The sequence below is a fragment of the Monodelphis domestica genome, chromosome 7 (assembly GCF_027887165.1).
Source record: "Monodelphis domestica isolate mMonDom1 chromosome 7, mMonDom1.pri, whole genome shotgun sequence".
Classification (NCBI taxonomy): domain Eukaryota; kingdom Metazoa; phylum Chordata; class Mammalia; order Didelphimorphia; family Didelphidae; genus Monodelphis; species Monodelphis domestica.
Genome location: NC_077233.1, coordinates 25,367,464 through 25,389,765, shown reverse-complemented (window position 1 = coordinate 25,389,765; position 22,302 = coordinate 25,367,464). Strand labels below are relative to the sequence as shown.

Sequence of the window (22,302 nt, the reverse complement as noted above, 5' to 3'; positions counted from 1 at the left end):
GTTTTGAGTTCCAGGAGAGAGTTCCAAACTATTATAACAGATCCTTAGATGTATGTGATCTGCAGATCAAAAGGAGATAAAGGAGAAAACATTAATGCTCACCTGAAGAAATGCTGAAAGTCAAGATTGTGATAACATTACTTAAACTGCTGAATAAGTCTGAATTTGATGTTAAGACGCAGAACTCAGTGATGGAGTTGAAGCCGTGGCACCAGAATGGCCCACCGGTCAGTGTTTCAGCCAAAACTCTTTTCATGGCATCATTCCCCAAACCGTGTTTCCTGTTTCAGATCCTTGAGGAAGGTTGTCAGCAAAGGGTCCTGATGAGGTGCACCAGTGGTAATGATGACACTGCTGTCTAGAGAATGGAAAACAGACAGCAGGATCTCTCTGAACTATGTCAGAAACTGTCACCTGGCAGTCCATGTGAGCTGAGAGGGCTCTATAAATGTGGATGACGATGATGGTGGTCATGGTGCTTACCTCTTGTTTCTACATTTTTGCACAAGCCTTGAATGCCCTCTCTTGTCCCCTCCATTTCTTAAGAGCCTCCAGCTTACTTCAAAGCCAACAAGTGCAACCTCCTATACGAAGGCTTTCCTATTTTCTTCCTCCCCTTCCTTCCTCCCAGTTCCTTCACCACCTGCCATTGAAACTACCTTGGGATGTTCTATGAGTATATTTTTTTAACCATTATATATGTACATTAAGGTCAGATGCCAATAATGTCTCAGGATCCAGAAGGCATAGTATATGGGCCTCAAGGCTCACAGTCAATCAATGAATTAACAAATGAACTGCCCTACTATGTGCCAGGCACTATTATCTTCCCCAGAAAGATCATAGTTTGTGAATCTCTTATGTGACCTGAGTGGCTGTTCCTTTCCTATAAGGGGAATGCCCAGTCAGTGCAGCCTGGTCAATGCAGCCCAAGAACCCCGGCCTTTAACTTTTTTTGCAGCAGAACCCTCTGAATGATCTTCCCCAGTCAGAATTCAAGGTACATGAAAGTTGTCTGTCTGTGGTTCTTATTTTTCCATTTGTATTTGTAGTACATTGCCTGGCAGATAGTATGCACTTAATATACCTTTTTCTTTCATTCATTAATTCATTCAAATTTTTCTTAAAGTAGAATGTAAGCTCCTTAGGGCAGGGACTATTTTAATTTTTTGTCTTTGTATCACAAGCTCCTAGAACAATATCTGGAATACTGGCTTAGTGGATTAGAATACTGGTCCTGGAGTCAGGAAGACCTGAGTTCAAATTTGGTCTCAGAAACTTACCAGCTATGTGACCCTGGGCAAGTCACTTAGCTTCTTCTGTATGCCTTAATCCACTAGAGAAGGAAATGGCAAATCATTCCAGAAAACCTCATGGATGATGTGGCCCATGTAGTCACAAAAAGTTGGACATGACTAAATGACTGAACAATAGGGACTTAATAAATTCTCTCTGAATTTAATTTTCTTTTATGTACAATATGGTATGAAAAGCTGTAATATTTATAGGGAAAGCTGAATAGATAAGAACAGGAGATACGGAAAGTTTGTAGCAGGGGTATAGAGGAGTTGAAGGGAGAGAGAGGGAATATGGCTGCTGGTGAGGAAAAGGAGAGAGATGCCCCCTGCTGAGAGGCTGTTTTTGAACCAAATGGGGTATCCAAGAAATGAGCCACTTATGATAGCCTGTGGGGATGTTTTCTTGCTGGATTGTTGCTGAAGTTGCTCTAGAGCAGGTAAACATGGACCCTTCTGAGGGACAAGCCTTTCCCCAGAATTTGGCTGCCCAGCAGGGGTCTGATAAAGAATGCTTGTAATTGGATGACTGAACTGAGGTTCAGCTCCCTCTATGCCCCAGAAAAGATAGTCCTCTTATCTGACTGCGATATTCTAATAAGAGATATTTTAATAACCCGTTTGGATTGGAGAGGTATCAGGGAAAAAAGAAGAGTAAAGTTCCTAAATAAGGTTGGAGTTTTTCTCAGCTTTGGAGCTGAGGCAAGGCCTCACAGGCTGGTGGAGGGTTTCTCTTATTCCTGTCTTTGCTATATCTGTGCTAGTTTTCTTACTTTCAAAATCTTAGCAGTAGACAGCAAACAACAAGAAAAGTTCTGACTTTCAGAGCTGGTTGGGCCTGTCTCTTCGGGTTGAAGAAATTGAGGCACTCCCATCCAGACTGGGAAGCCCAGAAATTGAGGCACTCCCATCCAGACTGGGAAGCCCAAAGCTCCTCCCACTTCCAATGTCAGGAAGGAAGTGCTCAAGTCACAGGACCAACTGCCACTCCCAGTTGCCCTTTCCCCCACCAACTGTCAGTCTTGTCACTTTCTTCTCTCTCTAATATTCCCACTGTTGCTTGTTCTAACACAGTGGAAGAAAGTCCAGAATTTGTGTTTGTTTCCTTTCCACAAAGCCAAGTGATGAATGGTAAGAGGGGAATAGATTGCTGTTAGCCAGAATCAATTAACTCATTCAAATTTGTACTTTTCATGCCTAGTACAGTGCCCAACACATAATAAGGGTTAAGTCTATCTATCTATCTATCTATCTATCTATCTATCTATCTATCTATCTATCTATCTATCTATCTATCCACTCACCCACCCATCCATCCGTTCCTCTATCTGTTTCAATCATATTTCTATTACTTACATATTATCTCTGGATATATGCATCTTTCTACCTTCTATCTCTGTACCAATCAATCATCTTTTTATCTGCCTACTTACTTATCCATCATCTTTCTATCATCTTTCTATATAACCATCAGTCATTTTTTATCTCCTTACCTATTAATTATCTATCTACATCTCTCTCTCTGTCTATCAATCAAGTGGGAATAGTAATATCTACTCTGCTCTTATAAGTCTTTCTTTACAGTTTTTCTCTCTAAAGCAACATTTTGAGAAAATGATGAAGACTGCTAGACTTTTTCTACATTTGAAGTAAGGCCCCTGAGTTGTAGATATAAATAAAACATCTCATGAGGTGAGGGGGGAGTTGCTTGCTGAGCTTGGATGCTTTATCTCTGACTAGACATTATATTGGGATGGAACAAGACATATTATGGACCTGGTTTTGCTAACAAGGCTCCTCAATCTCACACAAGGTGCTCAAATGGGAGTTTCCATTGATTTTTTGTAAAAGGTTTGCAGTTACATTTTCTTTTTGATAACTTGGCCATGACTTCTGGAAATGCTGGAGATGTATTCCATTTTTAAAATTAGAAGCTTCCCAGGGTATTCTGTTCTCCTCTAATGACTCCAAATGGGAATAGAAGAATTTGCTTTTAGGGAATATTTGATCTTTCACCACATGTCAGAATGTGTCTAACACCCATATACATATCATCTGCATCCCAGAACTCCCCAGGGGCTCACTTCATGTTAATCCATAATGTAGTCAATGATTGCCTTCCCTCAGATAAAGCCTTTATTTTATTTCAATTAGCAAGCTTTTTATTTATCTTCCCTTCTATGAAAAAAAGAAAAAAACCCTTTTATTATAAATATGTATAGTAAAATAAAAACAAATTCCCATATTAAATATGAAACTACATTTTGAGAAATGTGAGCTATATAGTTGTTGCTTTTAGGGAGACCTATAACTTGCATGGGGAGAATAGAGTATTTACTCTAGTACTCAAATATCTGAATGGGGGACTTTTTTTTTTCTTACTCTAATCTGTTCCTGTGCCTTAACTTTCCCATAACTCCTAGGAAGCCAAATGGCATGATGTGTCCAGTAAAAAGCAGAAAATATAGCATGGCAACATAAGTAAAGGATTTTAGTAGCTTTGGGGGCATGAAGTTATATAACATGCATGTGTTCATTTCCCTAAATGTGTATCCCTTCACATATGTGCCCTAATATGTAATCTCTATACATGACTGCTCTCACCATTGATGGTATTTCTATTTGTAGGAGAGGGAATCCTAAGTTTATAGCAGGAGGATATTATTTTGATACTTTTCTAACTATGCTTTTTCATTAATTCCTTTTACTTTCAACTAATTATGTGTTTTGACCAACTAGTAAAAGTGGATACATTGGTGGGGATCTGTAAACTTTCAAGGATATGTGAACCCAAAGAGTACCTTAAATATTCTGGGGACCCATGTGTGAAGAAGGTATCTGCATCCCAGAAGTTAGAAACAGGAATGATGGACATCTGATCAGAGAGAATTTTTCTGACAAAGGCTAATAAAAATGTCTTTACCTGGAATCCTGTCAATCTAGTCAAAAGGCCTTTTGCCTGAGAAGGAATAGGAAGGGAATTATAGCTTATACATATAGGCTATATCAACGTTGGTGAAGTATTGATGCTTGTGCCCAGCTGGCAGGGTTGGGGGGGCAGAGCTGCTCTGTTCCTCCTCTTCCCAGTGCCTGGGGACATTTTTTGCATGCCCCACTCCTCTGTCCAGTCACCCAAGGTGAGGACTACTTCTTTTCACTCTAGGATAATCTGAGGGTCTCACAGGTGGCTTGAAGTTGCAGTTTGGGCACGAGAACTCCAAAACCTTTGCCAATGCTGGGCTACATACATAAAAAGAGGAAATTAACAAGAGGAAATTCTCATCTGGGCCTGATTCTTATTAACAAGGAGGTATTAGCTCCATGAATGGAAATGATGGGTACCTTCAGGGAAAGTCACTTCTTAGAATTTGTCAGAGAGAAAGAAAACTGGGAATAGCTTGTTGTGAATTTTAGATCTGGAGAGATCATATTTCAAAAAGTTGCAAGTGAGGATAGGTAAAATTCTACAAGGCAAGGCTCATCTGGATCATTCATTACTTCAAGGAATCTATCTGTAAATAATATGCTTCCACTGGCAAGTTCAGACACTGAGAATGACTGGCTCCTGGGTTTATTTGGCAAGCTCATGCTTAGGAAGTTGATGGTTGGCAGAATTGGATTTTATGGAAATTGTCCACCAATAGAATTATGCAGTAGCCATCATCCTGGGTTGCATTGGCCTGGGAAGTCAGTAGATCTCAATTCCAATCCTAGCCTTGCTATGGATTTCCTATGTGACCTTTGGCATATATCTAGACTTCTCTGGGTCTCAATTTCTTGATTTGTGAAATGGCAAGAAGGGTTTTGGCTAGGGAAACTATATGATACCTCTAACCCTCATATTCTGTTTCCAACTTATTTTCAGAAGAAAAAAAACAGAATGCTACAGAATAGTAACAATCCATTTTGATATGGGGAAAATCTATGCTTTCATAATAAAAATAATATCATTTATAAAGTGCAGGAACGTTTTCAAATTGCTTTGCATAGATTTTCTCATTTGAACCTCAAAACAATCCTGTAAAGTAGGTATTATTATTATTATTATTATTATTATTATTCCTATTTTATAGATGTAGAAACTGAGGCTGAAAGATTAGGTAATTTTCTCCAAGTCATAAAACTAGTAACTGTGCTAGAATTTGAACTTAGGTTATCTGGATTTTGAGTGAGTCCATCATTCTATTCTCTGTGCCACATAGATGCTTCATAGCACTAATAACAGAAACCTATAGGTTAAGAATCTCCACTGAATCCCACTTCAATGCTAAATCATGGTGTGGAATTGATCTTTAGTTCTTAAGGGAAATGCCAGTAAAGAGCAAGTCCTATCAACCTGGGAAGGGAGTGGTGTAGACGAAAGGAAGGGTTGGTTATATGTCTGTTACCTCAAGACCAATCTAGCTAAATTCAGGAAAAGGCATCCCTAGATTGTCTTCAAGTATGTGAATTTTTTTTGGCCACTCTAACTCTCAAAGACCATTAAGTGAGAGAGGGGTTAATATCGGGCTAGTAGATGAAATAGCCTTCTTAAGTAAGTAACAGGTCTTGAATTGTTAAAGTAAATCATTGAAATTTATGTAGAAAAACCCACAGCTTTTTGGAAACTCTTCCTAGAAAGCTTCCCATGCATCAGAACACACACATTCTCATTTCAAGAAACATGAGTGAAAAGTTTTAAGGAGAAATATGTAATTACTGATGAGGAATGCCTAATACCAGTTCCAAAAGGTGAGATTGGGCCATTATATTTGGTGAAATGTGCTTCTTAAGGAATATATCAAGTCTTGGAATAATATGATATTTCGCTCCATCAGAACAGTTTACTGACCAGAAGAGCAGAGGACCAGATATACAAGACAAATTGCAGAAAGAACTGGAAGGAAATATTGGAAGGAAGTGAAACTGTCAAGTTATATAACAGGAGCTCTTTGGCGTTTTGTTTCTCAGAGGGTAGAGGGAATAAAAGGTAGAAGCAGGGTTGCTTGGGGATGCTTTATCATCAGTACATTTTTAAGGGACAAAATCTGTTTAAGTTCCAATGGCCCAAGGATTCTAATTCACAGCATGTGTAAGTTTTAGGTAATGAAGCCACAGGAGGTCAAGTGATAAAACGATGAATAAAATAATAGGAGCTGAATGTTTTATTCTAGTTCTGCCATTAAGGCTTTTAGACTCATTACAAGTCACTGCGGCGGTAATATATGTCACTAGCTCTGGTACAGAGAATAGAAGATGGTCCATTTAAAGGAAACATGTAACTCAATTTACAAGATCGATCATAGTAACATAGGCTTTGGGAGAACTGTCAAAGGTCACTCTGCTTTCATGCCTTTATCTTTTTGTAACTGGTACATATTATTCACATGGGTGAATGGGTCTTGTGAATCAGGGGACTGCTGGCACACTTTGAATGATCAACTGTACACTGGCACATTTGGCTCTAGATCAGGAGTTCTTAACTCTGTGTGTGTGTATGTGTGTGTGTGTGTGTGTGTGTGAGAGAGAGAGAGAGACAGAGAGAGAGAGAGAGAGAGACAGAGAGAGAGACAGAGAGAGAGGCAGAGACAGAGAGAGACAGAGTGGGCATGTGAGTTCAATGTGTGTATGTGATCCCTTTGTTAGTCTGATGAAGTCTATGGATTCTTTCTCAGATTAGTACATAACATAAAACACATATGATTGCAAAGACAACAATTTACATTAAAATAAGCATATATATTCATATATGTATACATACAGAGGTATATGTGTTCTGGCATAAAATTCATGAATACCAAGTTAAGAATCCTAATTCAAAAGAGTATTACTTCAGGGGCAGCTGGGTGGCTCAGTGGATTGAGAGTTAGGTCTAGAGATGGGAGATTCTAGGTTCAAATCTGGCCTTAGACACTTCCTAGCTGTGTGACCCTGGCAAAGTCACTTGACCCCGATTGCCTATCCCTTACCACTCTTACCACTCTTCTGCCTTGAAGCTGTAAAAAATAGACTCGAATACAGGACTACAATCCCCATGAGCCTTTGCTCCACTTCCCCAGAATGCCTTGTAATCTCACCTGGGCCAAGATCGAGAAGGTATTTAAGCTGATTCAAAGGCTTTTGAGGAGGCTCTTGCACTCTTGGACTTCCGTTTTGGGGCAGGCGTGGCTTTTTTTCATAATGTAGGTGAGGTTGTGTCTAGGCCACTCTATGGCCTGGACACGTGTTTCTTATCCTGTATTTTCTTAAATCCTTAATCTTCAATAAACCTCTAAAAAATATAATACTCCTAACAGAGAAAAACTAATTTCTACCTGCCTCAGTCTCCCCGTCTCCCCTAAATTTTAATCTTTACAGAGCCAACACACAATATTGATTCTAAGATGGAAGGTGAAGGTTGTTGGTTTTTTTTAGAATATTATTTCATTCATAAATTAATAGAAATTTTAAAAAATTCAAGAAAGGTATTAGGATGAGATCATGTAAAAGAGGAAATTTATCAATAGTAGAGCTGGAATTTTATTTGGATTATTTGAAATCCAAGAGGAATGAATGCCTTTTTTTTTTAACATTGATTGTGTTTTCTCATATTAAGAAAAGCACAGTGTTTAGGATTGCAGAGATGATTGATCTGCATTCTGTTCTGTTCTTAACGCCATATCTGGAGTATTGAAATTAATTCTTGGCACCTTTATAAATGGAGAGTTGGCAAAAATGGCAATCAGAATGGTGAAGGGCCTCAAGTTGATGACATGTGAAGAGCAGTTGAAAGATCTTTACCAGGCTAAATTCTAGACACAGCAGTAGTGATGGTGGGTGGATGATAGCTGTCTTCATATATTTGAAAGACTGACATGTGGAAGAGGGAGTAGAACTGTTTAGTTTGATTTCAGAGGGTAGACCCAATAGGATGTTCTAAAGAAGGAAATTTAGGACTGCCATAAAGACATACCTTCTAATGGCTAGATGTGTCAGGAAGTAAAAAAGGACTTCTGAAAGTGATGGGGGGTCACCCCTCACGAAGGGTCTTCAAGTGCCCACTGACTAGTAGAATTGATATAATAGAGGAAACTCCAGCTCTGGTAAGTCTGGGATTCAATGGCCCGTGTGACCTTTTTGCCTATTCTGAAATGCTGTAATAATTTTGGTTCTATATATGTCACCATAAAGGATCTGTAAATAAATGATTGTGGTTCTAGTTTTTAGTCCAAATATTAAGGACCATTTGCTGAGTGCCTTAGTGGACTCCACATGCTTGAAAAATATTGATTGGTTTGACTTAGAAGGTAGGCCAGTAACCATTGCCATTATCATTTGCTATTTTACATGTGGGCACAAACTAATGTTGTGGGGATTGATATAGTGGATAGGTAGGGGGTTCTGGACTCTAGATTTCATCTGTTTGGGGAATAATCAGTATTTGATGCACCCTTTACCAAAGATATCGACAACTCCTTGTAACTCATATTCTAATAGAGTTACCTGAGGCTATGAAAAATGGAATGGCCACATAGGTTGTGTGTGTGTGTGTGTGTGTGTGTGTAAGAACATACCCAGATATGATCACATCAGTAAAAAGAGCCCTTAGTAGGAAATACTTCTTCCATCAATGAATATCAACAACTTCTTTGTAATTTCAATAGATGTACTCAGGTTGTGATTGTGTGTGTGCGTGCATGCATGTCTGTCTATGTGCATCTGTATGAGAGAGACAGACAGACAGACAGGACAGAGTGAGAGAGAGAGAGAGAGTGAGAGAGTGAGAGAGAGAGAGAGAGAGAGAGAGAGAGAGAGAGAGAGAGAGAGCATTGTGATTTCATTAGTGTTAGGAACTTCCAGCGTTAAAACTCCCTCTACCAAGGCAAGTTCCTAATTTAGAGTCTTGTAGAGTTGCCTGAGGTTTTGAGAGGTCTCAGTTAAGGTTAACACAACAAGAGGATGGAGAAATGCTGGATAGATTTCATAAAGTAATTGAAGCAAAGAAGGAGGATTCAGCATTCCTGAGTCCTACTTTGGTTCCTCCCGTTAAGTAGTCTTTGTGGGGTTCTGGGCAAGTTGCTTAATTTCTCTAAGCCTTAGTTTCTTCATTTGTAAAAAACTGGATAAGCAGCTTTTCCTCGTGCACTTTGCAGGTTGGCTCCATGGAGTAAATGAGACAATGTAGGTAGGTAGGTAGCCCTGAGAAGTCTAAGGCACCATGCAAATGCGAAGAATTACTATCCTGATGTCAGCGAGTGAGCCCCTTGCCCTCCAGACTCCTGATAGCTGTTATTTCCTCTACGCTTCTCTCTGAGGTTGATCAAACTAGGGTGATCTCTGAATTAGAGTCTGCTAAAGTACCAGCCTAGAGGAAACAGCAGCTGAGAGCAATGAGGGTTAAGTGACACTCCAAGGAACTATGATATCTTTGACTGGTGGGGATGTTAGCCATCTATAACTTAAGTAATTAGGTTAGAGGATTGCCTGAGGCTCAGAGGGGTTAATGTACTGCCTCAGTGACATTGTAGTACAGTGGAAAGTACCCCTGGATTTGGAGGCAGAGGGCCAGTTTGGAATCCCAATGTTGGGCCAGTCTGTGGGATTTGGTTTCCTGTGTAGAAGGTAGCTGTTGGATGGATGGACTTTGAGGTCCATTACAGCTCTTCTTTTGGGATCTCTGGTGTCAAGGTCAGGATTTTAGCCCGTCTTCTTGGAACCCCCTCCAGGTCGAGCACACTAGCTTCTAAATCACAATGCTTCTCCTGACTCAAGTGGTATCAAACTGAATTTTGACATGGGCAAATTTCAGCGAATCTATATGCTGAGTTGGCATACCTTGTGAGACACATTGATTTTCTTTAGACTTCATTTGCTTCTTCCTCTTGAAATTAAAAAAGTATAATACCAGATGAGAAAAAAATCCCATTTGGATTCTTTTAGTAAGGATAGCATAAAATACACAATCATCATTTCCCATTGACATAGCCAGGCATAGTTTTTCATCAATCGAAACCCAGAATGTTCTTTTGTATGAGTAAGCCTGGTGAAAAATAACTGCTAGTTACTGGAACTAGTACACTTGAGGGAATGCAAAACAGCAGGCTACTCTCAATTTGAGCAATGCAAGTAGAAAGAAATTGAAATTAGCCACTCACAGTGGGAGCATGGCACCGGAGGGAGGGATCTCACTGGCAAACAAGAGCATGTCTGAGGTCATAAAGAAAAGGGGGCTATTAGACCAGGGAAGCTGTTTTCTCATCATAAGCATTTCTTTTGAAGCCTCACCATGTAGAACAGTGCCTGGCACATAGTAAGTGTGTAAGTAATGTTTGTTGACTGACCGACTGACCAATGAACCAAGATGATGGTATACGTCTGGGAACACTAGCCATTTTGCCAGAATGTTTTCTTTGTAGAAGGGTGGAATCATTTGACTTCACCAGCTTTGTATGCAATAACTTTATTAGGGTCAAATAGATATCACAATATAGATTCATCCACCAAGTAGCCAGAAACTGGTTACAATTATCATATAAGATGCAACATGGTTAAAATGCTTCCAACATTACAGACCACACATAATAGATATTGGTAACACTGTTATCTAGGAATATAATTACTTGCTTTTGCTGATCCTGCTTTGTTCTGGGCTTCCAAATGATATGGAACCCAGAGGTGAAGATTGCCACGTTCTTCATCATAAATGATGCAAAACATTTTCTGAGTCATTCTTTTGGCATTGGAGAAGAGTTCACTTAAAAAACATTCCTCCCAATATCTTTACTCTTTTGATAGCGCCCAAAGAAGACCTACTCATTGGAGAACTCTAATGAAACTTGGGGATTTTTGTTAGCTAGCTAGGGAGAGCCATTGTGTTATGATAACGAAACAAGCTTGTCCAGTGGAGCTTGTCTGGGAGTAATGAATATTTCTGACATTATGCCCGGCCCAGGAGAACCTATACCTAACTAGGGTTACTGACAATCTTCACCTCCATCAACCTAGCAACAGAAATACCTCTGGAATTACAGGAATCACAGGCTACTTGGTCTGTATAATCCATGACTCACATGAAAAAATTCACAAAAAGCCAGTGCACGTTACAATGGGCAAAAAATACAGAGTTTACAGAAGGGGCATCCACATTGACCAGTCACCGTACATACTCTCAAATGCCCCTTATTTGGAAACACACCTTCATTACAATGCTTTAAGGACTTGAATAGAACCAGAGAGCCAAATTTGCAAATATTCATAACAGGCAATTCATTTCCTTACACGTACAATTAGTAGAGTCAGGGTATAATTGGGAAGTTTCCATAAACACAGTGCAAACATTTAGTTTGGGAGAAAATGCCAATTCATGCACTAAATTTTATTATCAAAGAAAAAGGAACAATTATCTAAAAGAAACACTTAGAAAGATTCACAGACTGGCAGTGTTGTAAACTTAGTAATATAGCATGCACGTGTGGTGGTCCACACCAAGTCATCTCTTAGAAATCATATTAAAATTTTGTTTCCCATTGAAATGGATAAGAAAACTTGGTACTATTTGATTTATGTTCCAAATATGACAGACTCAAGACTTTAGGCTACAAAATACTCCTACTACCTTGGTACACATACAAAACTACTGTAAAATTACTGTACATATAAGAAGACACTGTCCAATTAGCCACCTATGTTAAATAATAGATCATTTCAACCAGTCTCAAAGTACCATTTATCACAACCTAGGGCCTTCCTTGTTTAATGAGAGCTTCAGAGCTCTGATTTGCATTAAACACTTTCTATTTTAATATCTGATTCCAGCTCTTAAAAAAAAAAAAGGAAATCTTGTGCCATTGAATTATATCATGGTGAATGGTCTCCAGAAGAAATCAAACTCTGCCATGTTAAATCTGATTGGTAAAGGAAGTTGGGCCACTAGGCTGCTGGCCAAATTCCTCAGCAGATTGCCCCAGATTTGCCTGTTGGTTATACCCACCACTTGGCCCGTAGCTGTCTCGGTTGTATCCACCATGGCTGTAGCTGCTGGATTGCTTCTCCATTGACTCGGAGAGGTGCCTCTGGCCTGAAGAATGCCATCCAGTCTCCTTAAAAACAAACCAGATGTTTCCTGCCCAGAGAACAAAATTCAAGAAACCGAACACCTGAAGGAGAATAAGAACATCAAGTCACTAGGATGCCCTTGACAGTTGAAAACCCAGAATTTCTGCCTGGAGAGACAATGTAATAGTTGAGTATCCTCTGGATCTGGGGCCAGAGAAGCTAGTTTTGTCATTTCCTTCCCATGGAACCCTGAGCAATTTGCTTTTAATTCTCCCAGCCTTAGTTTCCCCTTTTATCAAGTTGAGGTTGTTGGATTAGATTATTCTCTATGGTCCCTTCCCAGCCATAACTCTGTGATACAATCTGGTATATACCCAAGGAATCTAAGAGAAAAGCAATGGAGGAGAAACTATATAAGACTGTCTCTGGGAAATGTCCTTTAAATTTAGAAGAACCTATCAGAGAATTATACATACTTTCTCTTGTCATTCAAATATTGCCAAATCTATCTATTTTTTCACAGAGAATATATATATATATATATGTGTGTGTGTGTGTGTGTGTATACATATATATGTAGGTATATATAGTTGTGCCCTTTAATCTCCAGAGGGGAAAGCTACAAGTGCTCAGAATAGCATCATTTGTCAGATTGACAGTGATCAACAAAGAAGGATTCAGTAAAAAATATTATATGATAGGAAGACATAAAAAGAAAGAGGGGAGAACATTTGCTAGCGGTCTTGGAATCTCCTTTCCAAGGGACCCTCCTGCAGACTTTTCCCCCACCCTTTAAGCCTGTTTGCACACTCATGGCTTTGACCTTAGAGTCTGCCAGTAGGTGGATATGTTTTGTAGTCTGGGTGCAATGTTTTATAAAAAAAATGTTTTACTAATTTTTCTCATAACAGTATGGGGTTGAAATACAATGATCCAAAACAATCGTGAGGGACTTATGATGAAAAAACACTATAGCCAGAAAGGACTGATGGAACCTGAATGCAGATCAAAACATTTTTTATTTTTCTTGTTTTGTTAAAGTCTCTGTTTTCTTTCACAACATGGCTAATATAGAAATATGTTTTGCATGATTGCATATGTATAATCTATATCAAATTGCTTGATTTCTCAAGGAGGTAGGATGGGAGGGAGAGAATTTAAAATAAAAAATAAAAAATGAATGTTAAAATTGTTATTACATGCAATTAGAAAACAAATATAAAAATTTTCACTTAACAAAAGGATAGAGCAATAAGAGAGCCCCGTTATTATTTATTCAACTGGTTCCTTTTACAGATGAGGAAATTGTGATCAATTGGCTCTCTGGAGTCACTCAGCTTTTTAGAGATAACACTGGGATTAGAATTTAGGATTTCGGTCCTTAACTCCTTGACCTCTTCACATTGCCTTTTATAATTGGTATTTAATTTTGGGATCATTGTTTTAATTTTGATATCTGTAAATTATACTCAGTGTTCTTTCATTGCAATTTATTTTATTCTTGTTTGCCATTCCACTAGTCCATCTCCCATCTCTTATGTTACAAGTGAAAATTAATATACCTACCCAGTTATTAATTTTATAATGCTTACTAATAGGAAAGGTAGATCAGCACAGTTTAAAATCTCTTTCTTACTCCAAGTCCTCTGACCATGTGTCTCCTAGCCTGCCAGTGCCTTCCTCTTCCTTGTTTCCTGCCTGCTCTCCCAGCGTTCTTCAAAAGGCCCAGAAAAGCTCTGCCCCTTTTCTTTTATTCATATTCAGGATAGACTCAAAACCTGGCACAACTGTGATATTTGAAAAACGTTGACGGACAGGTCAGTCTACTCAGGAGGGGAAGGGGATAAGATCCCCTCGGCACACTTATGACTGGAATGTTGCCATCCTTTATCTCCTTTCACATCCTGGAAACCTTTCAAGGCTCAGCTTAAATGCCATCTTCTTTAGAGTTCTGCTTCTCCCTCCCCAAATTATTAATCTTGCCCCTCCCTACTTATTACATATATTTTGCATATATGTTTACTTATCTGGGGATATTTTCTGATCTTTCTATTAAAATGTCAGTTCCTTAAGGTTAGACACAGACAGTTCTATTGCTGTTTTGGTATCTTCAGAGTCTAGTTCTATGCATGGTACATAGTAAATGATTAATAATTTCTTGTTGATTAAGTGGTTGATATTTTCCATTCTTTCTCTGCCAGGGATGCTCATATCACTATTGCTTTGAACTGGATCTATGATTTCATTGGCATAAGGCTGAGGTGGTGAATGTATGGTATACTCGAAAAGGGCATGAGAGCCTTCTCTGTGGCCACTTGAGTTCTCTCCTGCCAGAATTCATTACTAGAAAGGCGGAGGGACTTGGGGGAGCTGCTCCTCTCCCCCCTTCCAATGTGCTGAGAACATTTTTTCACTTCACCCACCCTTCTGCCCTGCAGCCCAATGGGAATGCTTCATCTGTGGCATACCTGGGAAGGGAGCAGAGCACTCAAGCCACAAACCTTTCCCCTCTCCACAAATCTCATCCCTTCACTAGTAGCCCAATGGGAGCACTTCCTCCTCTCTCTGTGTATGTGGGGCAGGACACAGCACAGGGTTTGGAAAAGGTTTCTCATCACTGGCATAAGGAATGTTTTCAGATGAGGAAACTCCATCTAGCAATGTAGGTAGACTACTCTTCTATAATTAAGTGTTAGAAAGTTGCCTTTCAGGCACTGAGGGGTAAGAGTTTGAACCCAGATTTTATTGACTCTGAGACCTAGTTGTATTTATTATTTCAAGTGGTCTTTTGTCCTAATACCATGAAAAATACCACATACACACCAATAACCACATACTTAAAATGATTCAATTTTTATAGCTTTGAATTAGAGTTATCCAGGCAGTGGGTTGAACTCCTTCCTTGGCAGGTAAGGGTCTCCTAAGGGTACAGAATAGTTAATGAGAAAACTATCATGGATATGTGAGATCTAGATGGAGACTTTTGCTCTTCTCAGGAGGGTGTTAGTGATTTAGAAGGTGGGTGCTACTTCTCTGCTTCAACCCTAATCATGTGCTCAGCATTCTTCTGGGAACTAAATGAACTGTTTCCTAAGTTAGGCTGAAAACAAATATCTCATTTTCCATTCTTTTTTCAAGATGTGAAGTTACTTCAAGGGTTTGGCATATGGAAATAGGAGCATGTTCAGCATAAGTCTCTTTTCAAGTCTTAATGGATCCATCTATCATTTCTTTCTCCCCAGTAGGTGTCTAGGAGGACACAGAAATGAAACAGGAAGTGATGGGGAAGGACATTTGGCCATTAGATAAAATTCAGGTGGCTGCCAACATTGTCTAGGACCTTATTACTTCTTGCCTGGACCATTGTAATAACTTACTAATTGGCAATTGTACCTCTAGAATCTACCTTCTCCAATGGATCCAGCACTCAGTTGCTAAATCACTACTCCTAAAACTCAGGAATAATTGTGTCATTCTCCCTGTTCAGTGGTAACTTATGTTTCCTTAGATAAAATATAAACTCCTCGGTTTGGCATTTAAAGCTGTTTATAATTTTAATTGACATCTATATATCTAAGCTGATTTTACTTGACTCCTTATGTACTCTATGTTGCAGTCACATTGAACCCATCTGTCATACCCTGTTCATGAAATTAATGCTATCTCCCTCCTACAAGGCTTACTTTTCCTCTTCCATACCCAGAATACTTCTCATCTTCATCATTTTACTTCTACAATTTCTGGCTCCTTTCAGGATTCAGTTCCAATGCCATTTCCTACATGAAGCTTTTCTTGACGATCCCATTCAAGTTCTCAGTGCTTTAAACCATGAAATAATTACTTTGCATTAATTTTGTATTTACTTATTCACTTGTCTTCCATTAGAATGTAAACTTCTTGATGTCAGGGATGGTTTCTTCTTCTTCTTCTTCTTCTTCTTCTTCTTCTTCTTCTTCTTCTTCTTCTTCTTCTTCTTCTTCTTCTTTCTTCTTCTTCTTCTTGTTCTTGTTCTTCTTGTTCTTCTTCTTGTTCTTGTTCTTCGTTTCAGTACCCTAGTACCTAGCCAGTGCTTTGCACAAAATAGACATTTAATAAATAACTGCTGAATTGAATTGAATTGATCAAACTGAAAAATATGGGACAGTGACTTATCTTTTGATTATTGGTCAGGTTATCCATATCATTTGTGTGCATTCAACTAATCAAAAAACCTTTGGATTGACTTTGGGCAAGGCACTGACAGTAGTGTGTTGGCCTCCAGATGAGTTTTGGATTTGATGTCAAGGAACCTGAGTTTGAATTCTGATATTTCTCCATTCCGTGTTCAGATACATCACAACCTCTTTGAGCCTGGGGTTCCCCTGGTCCTTGTCTTATCCCTTTCTCAAGGCTGTTGTAGAGGAAAGAAATATCCTTAAAGTATTGTGGAAATGTCAGTATTGCTATTTATTATTGTAGTATTTTTTGCCTTCTAGAAGGCATTATAGTATGCTTTAAGCAACTGATCTATTAAAAAACAAACTACCTATATTACATGTTTGGCACTATGCTAGGTATGGAAATACAAATACAAAGAAAGAATAACTATTTCTTCTCCAAAGGAGTTTATATTCTATTGGGAAAGACAATACAACCAATAAAACAAATTAAATGACAACTGCTACATTTCTTCATCAAAAGATGGGATGTTATTTTTAAGAAGAATGGGAAAAATGACTCAAGGATATCCATTTGGGCATAGTTAGGTTATTTGGGTTGAAGGTATTAAGTATAAATGGAATTAATTGGTTAAATTGTCTTGCATAATGCAACTTGAGAATAAGTTAGGACAAATTACCTTTATTTATTTTTTTCTACCCTTCTTCCCATCCTCCCTCCTTACTGTTTGAATTCTGTCCTTTTTATTCAGTTTCACCTTCTACTTTTTAAATTTTTCTTTTGGAGTATATTTCAGGATATATATTTCCCAAGTCAACAATGAAGGCATTATCTTTAAATAAAACACACACCTTCACTGAAGGATATCTTTTGGTGAGAAATCCAGATTCATAGAAATTCAGAGTTGGAAGGTATCTTAGGTCACAACCTCTCTGGGGTATAAATCAAAGGGTGGGTAAGATGACCTTTCAAATCTAAATTTTGAGAGGTATCTTAGCTTCATGGATGATCTTGGAATCATGAATACTTGGGTTCAAATGCTGTTTTTGATACATGCTGTCTTTGTGGCTCTGGGCAGGTCCCTTAAATTCTTCCTGGGTGATGAATCAAGTTAAAAAGATTATTGAGATGATGCTGATCCCAAGCAAGAATTGCCTATATTGATGCAGTCACTAGTCTGCAAACAAACAAATAAACAACAAATAAAGCTGGTGTGGAAACATGGATTCCTAGGAATTCAGAACCCTAAGAGACTTCGGGTCACTTAACTTGTGTAGACCATTGTGTGCTCTTCTATAAAATAAAGCCATTGGACTAGATGACCTTTAAAATTCCTTTTCAACTATAAATGCTTGATCCTATGGTTACCAGTAAATCCACTGATCTGAAGGCATTTGTGCAAGATACTATAGATTATCTATCCCTACTCCCCCCAACCCCCCATGTCAAAATGAAGGAACCAAGATTCAGAGAAAAGTTTTATCACAGGAGAAAAACATATAAATGGTCCAGAGTAAGGACATTCAAACCTTTTCAAAGTGGGGCCACATGATCAGAATTCTATATGAGCATATCATAGGAATTTGTTGGCTCCCTATTCAAAATTATGGATTTTACTGATGCTAAGTGAAGTGATCAGAGAAAGAAGTGACACTTTCTGAATATTTATTGAAGCATACTATTTTTCACTTTATTGTACATGCATGTATTTGGTCTTTCTTCTTAAAAATTAATTTATTAATTTGTTTGTTACACTAAAATTCCCAGGTATCTCTCTCTTTCCCTCCCCACACTAGAGAAGGTATTATGTGATGAAAAGATTTATGGACACATAAAACCATGTTTTTCCTATCAGTTCTTTTTCTGGAGGCAGACATAAATAATTTATTCTCCAAACAATATTTCAGTTGCTGTATAAAATGGCCTCTTGATTCTGCTTATTTTGCTCTTCATAATTTTATGTTGGTCTTTCCATATTTTCTTTCATAACATGCCTAATATGAAATCTGTTTTATATGATGCACATGTATAATCTAGATAAAATTGTTTGACTTTTCAATGGAGGGGAAGGAAGGGAAGGGAAGAATTTGGAACTCAAAATAAAAGAAAATGTTCAAAACATTTTTATATGTAATTAGAAAAAAGTTAAACATTATAAAAATATAAATCTTGTGTGATCCTGAAAGAAATGAGAGATGTTTTAGAAAATAGCAATATAAAAGCAGGTCCCTGGGACAATTCAATCATTTTATTTATTTAAAAAATATAGATAGAATCTGATCACAACAAAGAGCATATTGGTATCTAATCTGAATTATTCTTGAGTATCAGAGTTCATATAGTCAGGGTGTTGTCTTTATCAAGATAGTAGGGCAGCTGCTGAGGAAAGGAAGGCAACAGTTGTTGCCAACAGCCTTAAGGAAGGCCACCAACCTCTCTCCTACTCTGAGGTTATTTTATAGGTAGTATATATAAGAAGGAAAAAAAACCCAATCCCCTTGGTAGTCTGGTCTAGTATACCGGGTGAATGGATTGCTGGTTTTGGGGGAGAAGGAAATAAGAGAGCCAGAGATATATGTAGAGAGAAACAACCGAGGACCATGTTATCATGGATTGAAGACTATTTGTTATTGAGACATTTTCAGGCATGTCTGATTCTCTATGACCCCATTTAGGGTTTTCTTGGCAAAGTTATGAGAAAGATTTGCCATTTTCTTCTCCAGATCATTTTACAGATGTGGAAACTGAGGCAAACTGGTGACTCCATTTAGGGTTTTCTTGGCAAAGATACTAGAGAGGTTTGCCATTTTCTTCTCCAGCTCATTTTACAAATGAGGAAACTGAGGCAAACAAAGTGAATGATCACACAGACAGGAAGTGCTTGAGGTCACATTTGAACCTAGGACCTCCCATCCCTGGGCCTGGCTCTCAATACACTGAACTGCATACGTGTCCTCTAAAGCTGAATTCAGATACCAACCAGTTTTACTTCTTTCTGATGGTGGCAGATTCTATTTCCATTTTCTTAGAAAGAAAACACTTTCTTTGGAGAGAGGACACTTTTTACAGAGCTGGGTGCACCCAGACTTGACCCCCAAATATGACCATTCAAACAGAAATTTCTGATAGTTATACATTACTCTCTTGCAAACACTCCGACTGCTAATAGAGAAATAAAATTTCCTTGAGACAAGAGATTATTTCATTCTTTGTATCCCCAATGGCTAACCCATTGCCTAGTCCATAGCAAGGGTTTAATAAACCCTTGTGGATGATATGTCTTCAAAATTTACAAGGGTTTTACATATATTATTTCACTTGATACTCACTGCACCCTGTAAGGCTTGTTCCATTATTCTTCATTTTACAGATGAAGAAACTGAGGCACAGAGAGATTAGCTGCCTTGGTCAGCTAATTAATAATAATTAATAATTATAATAAATAATATGTAATATTATAACAGATATTATAATATAGTAAGTAATATATAATATATAATAATATAATAAATAAAATAAAAATAATAGTTATAGTAATAAATGCTTGTAGCAGGACTTAAAATTATGCCTCCCAGACTATCAATTCTTTTTTAAATCTATGTTATTTTGATGCCTACTTCATGTTTGATAGTTAATAAGATTTTTAAAATTTAGTTAAGACCTGGGGCATTTGTTCCATAGGATGTGTATTGGGTGCCTGAGGTCATATGGAAAAAAGAATTGACTTAGAAGTTCCAAGTTTTGGGTTCTAGTTCAGGTTTTCCTACTGATGAATCATATGATTAATCAGTCAATTACTTCCCATGTCCTCATTTTTAACACAGGGATAATAACACCATGTTCATGTAGTTTACAGACTAATTGTAAAAATTACTGACGTGAAAGCATATTCTACAAGGAGACAATTATTAATCAATTAACAAACATTTATAAAGCACCAACTATATACCAAGAACTGGATGAAGATATAAAGAAAAGGAAAAAATCATAATCCCTGCTATCAAGGAGGTCACCATCTAACGGAGAAGCTCATCATCTAATTATTATTATCCCATTATTTACCTGAACAAACCAGCTGCTTAGGTAGCATAGGTGATCTTCTGTACAGATATCATGATTAATCTAGTGACCATTTATGATGTGAATGTGGAGAACAGATTTGCTTTGTTCCCTCCCCACTAACTCTCCCATTTGGAACTATAACTAGGCATTCTGGCTCTTGGGAAAAGCAGAGAGAGTGAGCTAATAGCTAACATTTAAATACAAATTTAATGTTTCCAAAATGCTTCTCATTTGATCCTGTGTGAGGTTGGGGGCTATTCTTCCCGGAGTTTTACCGCTAGGTTAGACAGGTAACTAAGGTAGGTGAGAGAGGTTAAATGATTTCCCCAAGGATGTGAACTTCGATCTTCCTGATTTCAGGTTCAGCATTTTATCCACAGTATGAAGAAACCTATTAGAATATCCCTGGCAAGTAGTAGCAGTTGGGTTCTCACACGAAATTAGGGTTTCATAATATGAAAAGAATACAGTAAGTAAACAATACCAATAGCTAACGTTTTATAACACTTTTAGATTTACAAAGTGCTTTTACATATACTTTCTTATAGGATTCTCACAACAAGCACAGAGTGTATGCATTATTCCTTTACCCCATTTTTACAGATGAGGAAACTGAGCCTGAGTGAGGTAAAATGACTTGCCCAGGATCCCACACTTGGTAAGTGTTTGAAACAGGATTCAAACTCAGGTGTTCTTGATTCTAAGCCCTGTGGCTTCTATGGTGTTGAGGGAAGCAACCATTTTGCACATTTTTGCTCTCTAAATTTTAATGCCCTGGGGCTGAGCTCTATTTGCCATACTCTAGGAATGGGTTTTTTTCCAGTTCCCAGGACATGTGTTATGGACCTATTAGAGATTTTAGAAGTGGATTTTAAAAGGACTTTGTTGAAGGCCATAGCTTTCCTTGTTTATTGAAAGACTCCTGTGTGTATATGTGTTTTTAAATAGTAAAATAAATCTTCAAATCCTCTGCAATGACTTCTTCTAAGAGAAAAACATCCAACACTTTATTTTACCTTTCAAAGATTTCAAGGGCTGTGCTTGGATGCCACAGGCATCTTTACACACTGTGCATTAGAGAAACCCATAAACAAGGCAATAGCTTTTTAATGGCCTCCTTGAAGTTATTGTCCACAGGTGTGGTCAGGGATAAATGAAAATGACTGTCAACCCTAATACATAATTTATCTCCATAGCGACGACGTTCTCCCAGAGACAGTTATTTGCAGGCAAATAACTGAAAACAGTTTGGGAACTTTTTTCCTTCTTTAATGCCTCCCCAGATTGAATTCCAGAATGTTCTGGGAACACGACCTTGAAGCAAAGATAATTATTTTTAGGCGCTGTTCAAGAAGGTTATTCTTTGCACAAATGCTGCTGAACTTTGTCAGCTTTGCTATGCTTCAGACTGCATTTTGGACTCATATTACCAGGGAAGACCCTCGCATGGTCTCTTTTCATCCAGCCTCTGACCCCTGGCAAAGGTACCTGGCCACCGAGCCTGGACCAGATTCAGGGTCCAAGCACAGGTCTCTTTTTCTTCCTTTCCTTGACATCCCTTCTTGTTACCACCAGGGAACTTGTCCTCTAGAGTCAGATCAGTGTCAGAAGGTACCCCCTTCCCATTCGCTACCCCAAATGAAAAAAAAAAACAAACAACACTGGTTTTGGGTCCTGGAGAAGAGCTACTGTCTTGTGATAGGAAGTCTGATTATATCTCAGTTTTCCTCACACTTTTCTAGTCTCACTAGGTCATACTCTCCATGCCCTGTAT

The 22,302-nt window shown here is 38.2% G+C and overlaps 1 protein-coding gene across 2 annotated transcripts in view; it reads right to left on the bottom strand.

Moving 5' to 3' along the window:
* Positions 1-10,697: 10,697 nt before the first annotated feature.
* The window catches only part of SYNPR (synaptoporin), a 395,446-nt gene continuing 383,841 nt past the window's right edge, over positions 10,698-22,302 (bottom strand). For both annotated transcript variants that reach the window (XM_007500015.3, XM_056804367.1), the window contains one exon: positions 10,698-12,409. In XM_007500015.3, the coding sequence (XP_007500077.1) occupies positions 12,152-12,409 (258 nt within the window). In that variant the 3' untranslated portion in view covers positions 10,698-12,151. The remainder of the gene's footprint in view (positions 12,410-22,302) is intronic.